The sequence below is a fragment of the Saccopteryx bilineata genome, chromosome 4 (genome assembly GCF_036850765.1).
Source record: "Saccopteryx bilineata isolate mSacBil1 chromosome 4, mSacBil1_pri_phased_curated, whole genome shotgun sequence".
Classification (NCBI taxonomy): domain Eukaryota; kingdom Metazoa; phylum Chordata; class Mammalia; order Chiroptera; family Emballonuridae; genus Saccopteryx; species Saccopteryx bilineata.
Genome location: NC_089493.1, coordinates 41,310,804 through 41,323,769, shown reverse-complemented (window position 1 = coordinate 41,323,769; position 12,966 = coordinate 41,310,804). Strand labels below are relative to the sequence as shown.

The following is a 12,966-nucleotide window of genomic DNA, read 5'->3' as shown; positions in this document are numbered from 1 at the left end:
GGCTTTTGCCCCAAGGGTTTCTAGACTAAAAGCACTGCAGAAAAGAACAGAAAATACCTATCAGAACCTGCCCACGCACAGCATCCCACACAATGGCACAGATGAGAAAAGGGTGATTTCAGCATTTGTATGAATATGTTAGCAGAATGTGAGGCCTGTGATGACCATCAGGGATTTCCTATGCTTCCGTCTAAACCATAGTAATTTTAGAGTCATTTATATTTCCTGCATGTAAAGGTTATTTTCTGAATTCTTGTTCTTTGCCGTTAGAGGGGGGGAAAGGCAGGCTATCTCTCTTTCTAATTAAGTCAGCATTGTTTGATATCTAACAAAGGCAGCTGCTTCTTTGTTAATGAATTCACTTCTATAAATGGAGAAGCTCTAAACACTACGGATTTTTCCTTTCTTCAAGTGTTGAGGCAGTTAGGTTCATCTGTCCTGTACTGACTCAATCCATGCCTTGTCTGGAGTCAACCTGGGTCCTTCCTTCTCTAGAGGGTCCGTGATGTGCCAGTACGTGGCTGTCCTCCAAGGGCCTCCTCTCTCCTTCATTCAGTTCCTCGGGCAACCCTTTGCTGCATTCATGAGTCGCCTACATTTTAATTATATTTTCTTCCTCATCCAAAGTCCTTTCCAAGAGAATCTCAAGGCCATTAAATTGTCAGGTACTTTGCTAGTCTTTATGTGTTAAACACCTAACAAAGCTTCTAATGCTCCTTTAGGGACCCAGCCAGCCCTATTCCAGAGTTAAAGGGAAAAACACGAACAGTTCATGAATTAATGAGACCTGAGAACTACTGGGTGCATAAAGAAATAACAGAGGCCTGATAAAACCAGAAACAGCTACATTTTCTGTTTTTCTCACCATACTCGTTAGCACCACCTCCACCCATAGTTCTGGCTAATCTCTCTGATAACTGTATTAGAGAATTCCTTACAACACACGGCAGAAATCCAGAGACAGCGTCCCTGGGGACTGCAAAGGCACACAGTTTCTTCAAATCCTTTTATGGCCTGGCAGCTGGACTCTGGCTCTCCGCTTAGGAAACTGTTGAAGGAGCATTAATCCATTGTCATCATCCATTGTCTTCAGCATCAGTAACGACTCCTGCTATTGAGTGTACATCATGTGACAAGCAGTATAGCAGGCTCTCTACACGTTGTTTTAAAGGCTTACAAGCACCCTGTGCTGTAAGTGCTATTTATAGATAAAGAGCCTGAGACTTAGAAAAAAGGTTACCTTGCCCAAAGTCATGTAATTAGGAAGTGGTAGGGCTGGAATTCAAACCTATCAGCCTGAGTTCAAAGGCTCCTTTCCAATTTGCCTCCCACTAACTTGGGCTGAAAACCCATTAAAAAGGCCTGGTGATCCGACTCCACCCCCACCCCACCCCCCAACTTTTCCAAGGTGGGGCAGGCATCTGTTTTCTTTAATGCCTTGAGAGTGATAAACAGCCCAGGTCAAGGACTGCAGCACTTATGGTTTGTGAAACCATTTGTGGGATAAGTTCAGTTACTTACGTAAGCCTCATATCGAGAATGCTTTGTTCTTTAAAGGACCCCTGTTAAAGAGTGAAAAACAGAGAGCAGCCCAAAAGGTTCTAGAGGACCTGGGCTTTCCTTGTACGTGACTTCTCCTTGTACTCTCAGGGTGGAAGGATGGACTCAATAAGTGAAATTCAGTGTGCTTCACCGGCCTGCTTGCTGGTTTCACATCAACGAAATGTTCCACACCAGAGTTTCGTTCCAGACTCCCAGCCTGGACTGATTTCCGTGCCTCGTTTGTGCCTGTGTTCCGGACCTGCATGTCCCAGTGTGCACTCAGGCAGCTTTGAACCAGAAGCTCCTCTGCCCGGATGCACTGTGTGTTTTGCCTGCTCCTCGTGTAGGCAGGGATATACTCAGTGCATAGAGCACCCAGAGAGGGTCACAGGGCAGTCCTGCATATGCCAAGGTGCATTCTGGATGTTTGATAGAGCAGCTGTCTTCGGAAATGTAGGCATACCTCCCTTTTCTATAAAAAGCTGCAAAGTAAGCCTTCCTCCTAAATGGGAAGCTTGAAAACTTGAGACTCTATTAAATATTTTTATCTCGAAAAGTCACAGTAGAAAAATAGCTTTATCTACATACCTTCAGTTTTCTCAATACAATAAACAATCTTAGATTTAAATCTCATCATATGCATTAAAGAGCATATTGTCTTTTGTTTTGAGAGGAAAGTAATGGAAAGGGAAATTCCAATTTAATTTTCTTCTCATAAACTCCCCAATTCTACTACGGAGAGACTCAATGTCTGCTTTTTATACAGATGTTTTGCCCTCTTCAAGATTGTTAAGATAAATACGTGCACCTTCTCTTAGTATTAGTGAGCCATAATAAAAAAAAAAATGTGAGTAGTCTTTAATTTGAGGATAGTTTTGTGTGATGAAGCTTAGGAACAAGAAGTGATAGTTATAAAAGGCTTGATTCTGAGCTGCAGATACAAAGTGATTGCTTAAGAGTTTAGAGCTCAGCTGTGCCATAGGAGATTAAACATGCTTGGCTGGATTTGTGCTGAGTTTTCTAGGGGACGGGTCTCTTAGAGCGGTAGAGGAGTGCACTGATGACTTCTGCACACAGCTTCCGCCCTCCCATCCTCTGGTGACAGCTGTCCAGACGCATCACCAGCAGCAGGACAGCTTTAGCAGAAACAGTAACAGTTTAAAAAACAAAGCTTTACTGATTTTTATTTCACTTGCCATAAATGATACTGAGATATTTGTTTTCTTTGGGCTTTACAACCTCACTATTTGTGAAGTCAAAGTTAAGCTTTAATTAGCATCTAGTTACTCAATGCTGATACTGTTAACTGGAAAGTAAAGCCTCCTCTTGAGAGAAGGGGAGAGACTGGATCATTTGGACACATTGGATAGGAGCCAAACATTTTCCCACCCATATACCCCAGGCTGCACCACAGCCATGCATTTTATCAGGATTGGTAACAGTAACAAGACTGAGATCAGACAATCACCTGTTCGGAGCAGGATGAAGGAAAGGGACCCATGGTTCTGTCTGTGGGTAGAGGCACCTGGGGCCATAACACTTGGGCTACCTTTCGTACAATTAGGTGGTCATGGGGTGAAAGGAATAGAAAAAACTTTTTAACAAGTCTATACACCTTACTAGTGATCATGACTCTATAATATCAATTGAGGTCTGCTTCCTTAGAGCCTTGTTCTTCAAAGTGAGGGCCACAGACCTGCAGCATCTTAGACTTCACCCAGACACACAAGGCAGAACCTGTGCTTTAACAGAGTGCCCAGGTGATTCGTATCCACATTCAAGTTTGAGAAGCACTGCTCTGGCAGATCCCTGGGTAAGGAGAGAGTGCACACACATACCCCCTCCACATGCTGATTTCCAAGCAATGTTGAGTTATTTCTAAAACATAAGCATTTCCTCTGAAGGAATTGTCTATCTTAGTATCAGGTCCAATTTAATTCTTTCTTTTAAAAAATTAATTTGATGTCACAAAAAGTATGACTGATTACTGCTTTCAATGCAGATTATACTTTTGGTCTGAAGGGTGGGAGAGATAGGGTGAAGGGATTGCTGCCCACCTCAGTTTGACAGTGTGATAATGTTATTAACTTTAATTGCCAGGACTTTATAATGAATCACAGGTTTCGCTTTTCTTTCCCTCCAATATAAATAGCAGAATCTTCACCAGAGTGCAGTTACAGAATAGTTATACAAATATTTGGACAACTTAATCTTTACTAAGATTTCTAAACATTTTCTTAAAGCTGTATTTAAAACTGGAAAGAACTTTTTTTGTAGAGATAACAAATTTGTGGGATTCTTGGTGCTTCTGCTCTACATTTTGGCCTGTCGTAAATCTTCGTTACAGATTTATTATTTATTTGTATTAGTAGCATGTAATCTGTGGGTTTGTCTTGCTTGTATCATAATTAATCCATAGAATTGAAAGAAGTAACTTCAGTTTTCTTTGCACAGAGAAAATCTCTGCTGGCGTTAGAGAAGGAAGAAGAAGAAGAGAGAAGTAAAACCATAGAGAGTTTGAAGACAGCACTAAGGACAAAACCAATGAGGTAATTTTTACCTGGGTAGTGTGTACTACTTGCCTTTTTTTCCTTCTTCTCTATCCTTTCTTCTTCCTTTTTCTTTCTTTCCTTTTTTTTTTTCCTGCAGTAGCCAAACTTTCGAGGAATTCTTAAATTAAAAGCATGCAGCTGAACCATGGATAAAATCCTTTAATCATGGAATACTCGATAAATTGATTTTCTTCAATTAAAAGATATGCTAGCAGCCATTAAACTGGCTAAAATAAAATTTAAAAAGAGACTAACAGGTGTTGATGGGAATATGGAGAAATTGCCAACCTCATCAGTTGCTGAAGGGAATGAAAAAAATGGTGCAGCCCCTTTTGGAAAAGAGTGGGGCAGTTTCTCAACATGTTAGTTAGACGTAGTGTCACCACCCCACCCAACAATTCTACTCCTCAGTGTGTAGCCAAGGGAAATGAAAAAATGCATCCTCCAAAAAACTTGTTTACAAATGTTCACATCAGCATTATTCATAGTAGCCAAAAAGTGGAAACAACCCAAATACTATCAACTGATGAATAGATAAATAAAATATGCTATATCCATCCAATGGATTATTCAGCCATAAAAATAAAAAAAAAAGAATGGAGTACTGATATACCCTATAACATGGATGAGCCTTGAAAATATTTGTGCAACGTGAGGGAGGCCAGATACCAAGGAGCACGTGTTATGTGACTCCATTTACAGGAAGTACCTAGAAAAGGCCCACCCATAGAGACAGAAAGATTGGTGGTTGCCTGAGTTTGGGGAGAAAGGGAAATCGTCTTTTCGGGATGATTAAATTGATAATGGGTTTTAAAATCACGTAGTGGCAATGGGTGCACAACTCTGTGAATATATTTCAAAAAATCACAAAATTGTACATTTGAAAGTGTGGATGTACGGTCTTTGAATTATCTCTCAAAAGTGCCATTATTAAAAAGGATGGGCAGTCAGCTTCCATTGTGTGAGCCCCACACCTTCATTTTTCTATTAATGCCTCTCAGGCGGGGTGAGGTGTTGGGCGTACAGGTACATTTCGTCAGCACAAGTGCTATGAATGAAGCCAACTGGTTTAACCAGCTTGGCTCTATCTGGGTCATGCAGTTGGATGAAAAGGCTGGAAAATAAAGATTTCCTTTATTTGACTATAAAATGCTAACCAGGAAAAGCTACTCATTTATCAAAAATCTCATGTAGTTGTATGTCAGAGGTTTTCTAGCCTATCCATACTAGATCAGTGTTTCCCTGAAGGTGTGTGTTCTGCATTCTCAGATGGTAGTGGGTATCGGACACTGAATAAGTCTGGAAATTTCTGGGGTAGTCAGATAAACAGGTTATATGACTTCAGAACTCTTCAGACGCTTACCATACAGATGGGCATTGTGAATTATTCTTGTTGATTGACTTTACAGTTAAGTAAGTGCCATACATATCAACAAAATAAATGTATAGTGATATATAAAGTGTTACTTTATTTTATATATTTGGATTCTGGGTAGCGTGCTATATAAAAGAAGGGTTTTGCTACAAAACCTTAGGGATAGAGATTAGTGCTTCTCACAGCAGATGTCCCAGAGTTGAAGCATTCTGTCTGACTTGCGTTGACATGGGGCCTGCCTGAGTCAGTGGGCAGCACGTGAAAGGTGGGGGGCAGGGGAGGGTACTGCCATGACGCAGGGGCAGCAGATATTCTGAGTGCCTTCTTGTTCCTGGTTTTCTGGGGTTATGTGATCTGTTAATTGGATCTTTGCGTCAGTTGAGATCTGTTTACCTCAAATGGAGACTTCTTGCACACTTCTGGTTAGACCTGACCATTGGGTCTGTGCCGAGGAAGAGGCAGGAATTAAGAAAACTTCATCAGTGTAAGTCTTTGGTACTTTAGGAACTGCACCTTCTTCCTTTCTCCTGCTCCTCACCCTCTAAACGTTTCTATTAAGGGCTGTTACCGAACTCCAAAGAGACTTATGTTGGATACATTTCACCTCCTCCTGACAGGTTTGTAACCAGATTCATCGACTTGGATGGCCTGTCGTGCATTCTCAACTTCCTCAAGACCATGGACTACGAGACCTCAGAGTCTCGCATACATACCTCTCTCATTGGATGTATCAAAGCGCTAATGAACAACTCTCAAGGTCGGGCTCATGTCCTGGCTCATTCTGAGAGTATTAATGTAATTGCTCAGAGTCTGAGCACAGAGAACATTAAAACCAAGGTGGCCGTGCTGGAAATCTTGGGCGCCGTGTGCCTGGTTCCCGGGGGCCACAAGAAGGTTCTGCAGGCCATGCTGCACTACCAGAAGTACGCCAGCGAAAGGACCCGCTTTCAGGTACCTCCCCACTTCTTCACTCACCCCTCTGACAGGTGCCTTTCCTGGCACTGAGCGGGGAACATGACCTGACATTTCCTTGGCTGGAGACTACACACACTCTACATCAAGCATTTCTTTCCTCTTAAGTGGTGATAGTACCAGAGAGTAGGGTAGGCTTTCTGAAGTTGATCAATCTGGGATTTGGGATGTACCAAACTTGAAAATCTGGCCCTGTTTCTCTCGTACCATAGAGCACACATCTTTTGAATCCACTAAATGGAACGCTGCCCCCAAATTATTAAGGTTGCCATTCTTGATTTTGATCAGAATAAACAGCGAGATGATATCACCATATTTATACTCCCTTACACAAAACAAGCAGAGTTAGCAAAGGACAGTCTGTGTACTTTGTATATAAGTATATGCAAATATAAGTGATAGTAAGGATTTTTTTTTTTTTTTTTTTTTGGTATTTTTCTGAAGCTGGAAACGGGGAGAGACAGTCAGACAGACTCCCGCATGCGCCTGACCCTCCACCCGGCACGCCCACCAGGGGCGACGCTCTGCCCACCAGGGGGTGATGCTCTGCCCCTCTGGGGCGTCGCTCTGCTGCGACCAGAGCCACTCTAGCACCTGGGGCAGAGGCCAAGGAGCCATCCCCAGCGCCCGGGCCATCTTTGCTCCAATGGAGCCTTGGCTGCGGGAGGGGAAGAGAGAGACAAAGAGGAAGGAGGTGGGGGGGGTGGAGAAGCAAATGGGCGCTTCTCCTGTGTGCCCTGGCCGGGAATTGAACCTGGGTCCCCCGCATGCCAGGCCGACGCTCTACCGCTGAGCCAACCGGCCAGGGCCAATAGTAAGGATTTTGAAAGTTTTTAGGCCTAATCTTTAAAAAGTGACTTTCTATGGCTCAAAGTAATTCTGACTAAACACAAGATTTTAAAAATTAATTTCTGAGTATAAAAAAAGTATAATGAGTGTAAGGTTATTAATGATTCCGTCCTTTGTTTTTCTATTTGTATCCTTGGTAGACGTTAATTAACGACTTGGATAAAAGCACAGGGCGGTATCGGGACGAAGTGAGCCTCAAGACGGCCATCATGTCCTTCATCAATGCGGTGCTGAGCCAAGGCGCAGGAGTGGTAAGCACCTCCCGTACCACAGAGGAAAACACACATTAGTTAAGCACTTGTTAAAAAAGATTTTCGACGGTTTAGTCTCAGAAGCATAAATGTATTTTTTATCACCCTTTTCCTTTCAGGAAAGTTTGGACTTTAGGCTTCATCTCCGCTATGAATTTCTGATGTTGGGAATTCAACCCGTGATAGATAAATTACGGGAACATGAAAATTCAACATTAGATAGGTAAGTCAGACTGTTCAGATCTGAGATAGGTCATGCTTTTCTATGGCCATTCTGTGAACTACTTGTAACTTGTCTGTAACACAGGGTACTCGCACCAGAAGGTTAATTCGGCTAATGATGTTTATTTTCTTGACTCTCTTTGTGAAAGAAGCAGTATGTTGTGCAGAGAACCTGGTGTTGGTTTTGGCATTAGCCCTGATTCCATAACCTAGTCCCGATTCCTATGTGCCTGTGTTTGTAGGGTGTTCTACTTCTAATAGCTTCTCTTTAACTGTCTTTCAGGCATTTAGACTTTTTTGAAATGCTCCGAAATGAGGATGAACTAGAATTTGCCAAACGATTTGAACTGGTACGTGAGCTTACAAATATTCTTACATAACTCATGAGCTCGTGGAATTTCCCCATTGTAATGTGTCGCTGAGGTGACATGGAGCAGTGCAACCTAAGAGCAACATCAGAGTTCTGTTTTTCCACCTAAGGGGCAGGATGAACTTCTGCTTGCCTCGGGTCCCCTTGCCTTGCATTGTGGGAATTGAGGAACTTAGGTGTTTGACTTAGATTTCTTTTTCATGTGAAATAGGTTCACATAGACACAAAAAGTGCAACTCAGATGTTTGAGCTGACCAGGAAGAGGCTGACCCATAGTGAAGCTTACCCTCACTTCATGTCCATCCTGCACCACTGCCTCCAAATGCCTTGTGAGTGTTTGTGACACTGATCTTGAACATTTGGGCATCATCCAAAGGACTGTGTCTTCTGAACAGTGCTGATTAGGTTGGGTGCACACCAGGGATTTCAAACTTTGGTTTGGTGACAGCCCAGTGTGGCTCCACACAGCCTATGGGGTGTTGTGAAGTTCTCAAAATGAAATTAATTATAACTTACTTTGATTTTAAAAATAAATATGTGCCTCACAGCACATTTTTTTTTTAATTTTTTATTTATTTATTCATTTTAGAGAGGAGAGGGAGAGACAGAGAGAGAGAAGGGGGGAGGAGCTGGAAGCATCATCTCCCATATGTGCCTTGACCAGGCAAGCCCAGGGTTTCGAACCGGCGACCTCAGCATTTCCAGGTCGATGCTTTATCCACTGCGCCACCACAGATCAGGCCACAGCACATTTAGAAAGGGGGTAAAAAGTTCCTCTCAATCAAACAAATGATCACTGCAGGCCTGAATTCCAGGAACTTTGGGAGGCGTAGGTACAGACGTAAACATCTCTCTGGTCTGTGGCTGGGTCTCCAGGTGACCACTGTTGGAAAAATATTCATTCTAGTTTAGAAATAACTTGAAGTGTTTTCCACCATTGTTTTCTTTTTTAGACAAGAGAAGTGGAAACACCGTTCAGTACTGGCTCCTACTGGATAGAATTATACAGCAAATAGTTATCCAGAATGACAAAGGACAGGACCCTGACTCCACACCTTTGGAAAACTTTAATATTAAGAATGTTGTACGCATGTAAGTTTCTTCTTATTTGCTGCCTGTAAGATAGTAAGTGACAATGTAAGGCATTCATTTTAATCTTACTTTAAAAGAGCAGTTGAGAGACCTGAAATGTTTTAGAGGTCAAAATGAATTCTTTTATCTACACATGTATTATATCTACGTATCACCTGGATATCAGTGGGTTTCAAGCACGCTGAGGGTTTTCTCTGCAGTAGACTGTTTTTGTACCTAGAGAACCTTCATTAGCAGTGGGTTGTTTCTGTTTTTTTGTAATGGATGCTACTTTAACTGTTACACAGGTTGGTTAATGAAAATGAAGTTAAGCAGTGGAAAGAACAAGCAGAAAAAATGAGAAAAGGTAAGGGGGGGGGCTGCCAGGAAAAGAGACCACGTGGTTGGTTATTGGGCAATGAACTCTGCTTCTTTGTATTTTAGAAATTGACATTGATGCATCTTATTGACTCTAATGCATAAGTCTTTTTTTTTCATGTCAAGGACATTTTGTGTTGGTTTTTTCTAGAATTAAGCTATTTTAGTTGTCCTGCTAGTTCTCAAAATTTCCTTTTATTAGAATCATAAACTTTGGGGAAAAATTTGTAGCATTTGCTGTTCAGTATTTGTTGATTCAAATTTTTCTTAACTGCCAATCTTCCCAAACCATCCCCATAACTGTTCTTTAAAGAACACTGTGTTTTCAGAAATGGAATAAGGAATGCCAGAATTTTAAAAGAGAAACAGAGGGCGCTTGCTTTTGGCCCTACAGTTCTCCACGTGACCTTATTTTGGCACCAGTTATAAACAGAGAAATCCTGCAGGGGCTCAGTGACCATTGTAGATATATGTATTAGGAAACACTACTGATATGAGAGGATACCCAGCATGGAGTACTGTGAGATACCAAGTTCCTCCTATGAATTCAGATTGCTCTCAAAAAAGTAAGGTTGCATATCCTTTTTTTTTTTTTCTGAAGCTGGAAATGGGGAGAGATAGTCAGACAGACTCCTGCATGCGCCGACCGGGATCTACCCGGCACGCCCACCAGGGGGGCGATGCTCTGCCCCTCCGGGGCCTCGCTCTGTTGCAACCAGAGCCACTCTAGCGCCTGGGGCAGAGGCCAAGGAGCCATCCCCAGCGCCCGGGCCATCTTTGCTCCAATGGAGCCTCGCTACGGGAGGGGAAGAGAGAGACAGAGAGGAAGGAGAGGGGGAGGGGTGGAGAAGCAGATGGGCGCTTCTCCTGTGTGCCCTGGCCGGGAATTGAACCTGGGACTTATGCACGCCAGGCCGATGCTCTACCACTGAGCCAACCGGCCAGGGCCACATATCCATTTTTATAAATAAATTCCAGAAACTTCTATAGAAAAAAATAGAAACACTGACTAAAAGTTAGGGTAAAGAGAGGTTATACCAAAGAGAAAATGGTCAGTGAGTGGTATTTTAAGAATATGCCTTGGGAGGATAGAGACTTGGGTATGCAAGTCTAGGAGAGAACTTAGGACATTAGCTTTGGAGTCATTCAGTCATTCACTCAGAGGAGACTTGTTGGGTTCCGGTATGTGTCAGGCATTGTGCTGGGCCCTGGGTCTGAGTCTCAGCTCTGCTCGTTATTGTGTGGGTCGGCTAAGCCATCTCCTCTTCTCCCGCCTCCTCCTCTGTGAAATGAAAATTAAACCTAAATCACAGGGTTGTTGTGGCGATGAAATGACAAAAGGAATATAAGAACTGTGGGATCGTTTCTGGCACATGCTAGTTGCACAATAAAGGATAGGGACTATGTAGGATTTAGTTGGCTGCAGCGGTACAAGGGAAAATGGCCACGGTCAATAGGAGGGACAGGATGCTTTAAAGCGAAGTCAAGGATAGAGTGCGAAAGGAGAGATGGTAGATGAAATTAATTCTTTTCCAGAATCTTCAAGTAGCAAAATTGCATGAGAGGGCACATGTTGATGAATTAGTCAGAGGGTGGAAACTTGTGAAGAGACAGGAAGTTCTATAGACCTGAAAGGTGGAGAATACCTGGGGAAAATTCTTTTTCATGCAACAAGGTCAGTGAGTGTTGAGTGAAAGCATAGCAAATGGATGATGAATGGACAGAACCCTTGAGGCGGAAGCTTCCCAAGGCTGCCCTCACATCAGAATCACCTGAGGAGCATTTGCAAATGACAGCTGCCAAGCCCTGCCCCCGGCCTACAGAAGAGACCTCCTGGGATGGGGGCTGGGGGCCCTAAGGTGTACATCTCAGGCGGTTCTGAGGCCAGGGCAGATTTGTCAAAGGCGGATGACTGATGATGAAAAGCCAGCTCTTACAGCTGTCAGAGCAGAGAAACGGAGCCAGAAGGAGGAGCATGGGAGACAGTGCAGGACTTTTCAGGTGTGTCCCTGACTACATGAAGTGGTAGAAGTGAGTTGATGGTTGCCTTCGCTCCTGGGCTGGTAAAATCTAAAGATGTTGCTATCTTGAACCCGTCTCAGCAAACTCTGATTTTGGAGGACTCAGAAGAGGGAAACTAAGAGACAGAGAAAGCAAAACTTTAAATGCTTTTATCAAATTCAGACATAGAGACCAATTCTGTACAGCTCTGCCCCAGTGGGTTATATCTCTGGTGGGTCTATTGATAGAAAAGGAATAGGAATTGGGGCCAAGTATTTGAAATAAAGATCTGCAACCTAAACTTCATTAGGCCTCTTTTCCAAAACGAATCAGTCTCATCAGTGCTGGGGTCAGCAGGCACATTGGCAAGGTAAATAAGCATTATTGCTAAATTGGATGCTCTGTTCATTATAGCAGGCTTGAGGAGGTCAGTAAAACTATAGTTAAGAGCTAGCATTATTTTCCCCATATTATGGTGATTCTCACTTTCAGCCAGTGCTGCTGCCCTAAAGATATTTAATGCTGAGATGATAACATTTGCTTTCACAAATTTTTAAGAATTGTTTACCAGAAGCGTAAAATTCTTCAAGTCCAAGTAGCTTTCTAGAGGGGAGGGGAGAGATGACTGCTTTAGGGCAAACACAGGGTCTGGCCATGCTTTCTTTCTGTTTTTTTGTTTGTTTGTTTGTTTTTACAGAGACAGCAAGAGTCAAAGAAAGGGATAGACAGGGACTGACAGACAAGAACAGAGAGAGATGAGAAGCATCAATTATCAGTTTTTTGTTGCAAAACCTTAGCTGTTCATTGATTGCTTTCTCATATGTGCCTTGACCGTGGGCCTTCAGCGAACCGAGTAACCCTTTGCTCAAGCTAGCTACCTTGGGTCCAAGCTGGTGAGCTTTTGCTCAAACCAGATGAGCCAGTGCTCAAGCTGGCAACCTCAGGGTCTTGAACCTGGGTCCTCCACATCCCAGTCCGACGCTCTATTCACTGCGCCACCGCCTGGTCAGGCTGGCTGTGTTTTCTTTATAGTGCAAGATACTCCCTCTCAGCCCCCCTGCTAGTCGGACACAAGCAGAAAACCTAGCTAATAAGCACTGGACCACTCTTTCTCTCCTTCTCATTTCTTATTTGTGAAAAGAGGCCCTTTTTTAAAATTAATTTTAATGGGGTGACATTAATCCATCAGGGTACATAGGTTCAGAGAAAACATCTCCAGGTTATTTTGACATTTGATTATGTTGCATACCCATCACCTAAAGTCATATAGTCTTCTATCACCTTCTATCTGTTTTTTTTTGTGCCCCTCCTCTTCCCCTACCTACTCCCTTCCCCTCCCCACCCCCAGTAACCACCACACTCTTGTCCATGTCCCTGAGTCTT

At 43.0% G+C, this 12,966-nt stretch overlaps 1 protein-coding gene across 4 annotated transcripts in view; it reads left to right on the top strand.

The window, feature by feature from the left end:
- The window catches only part of DAAM1 (dishevelled associated activator of morphogenesis 1), a 168,511-nt gene that overhangs the window by 114,715 nt on the left and 40,830 nt on the right, over nt 1-12,966 (top strand). For all 4 annotated transcript variants that reach the window (XM_066272980.1, XM_066272981.1, XM_066272978.1 and 1 more), the window contains exons 5-12: nt 3,997-4,091; nt 6,087-6,420; nt 7,431-7,541; nt 7,661-7,764; nt 8,047-8,113; nt 8,345-8,462; nt 9,087-9,225; nt 9,513-9,571. In XM_066272980.1, coding sequence (XP_066129077.1) covers nt 3,997-4,091; nt 6,087-6,420; nt 7,431-7,541; nt 7,661-7,764; nt 8,047-8,113; nt 8,345-8,462; nt 9,087-9,225; nt 9,513-9,571 — 1,027 coding nt within the window. The remainder of the gene's footprint in view (nt 1-3,996; nt 4,092-6,086; nt 6,421-7,430; nt 7,542-7,660; nt 7,765-8,046; nt 8,114-8,344; nt 8,463-9,086; nt 9,226-9,512; nt 9,572-12,966) is intronic.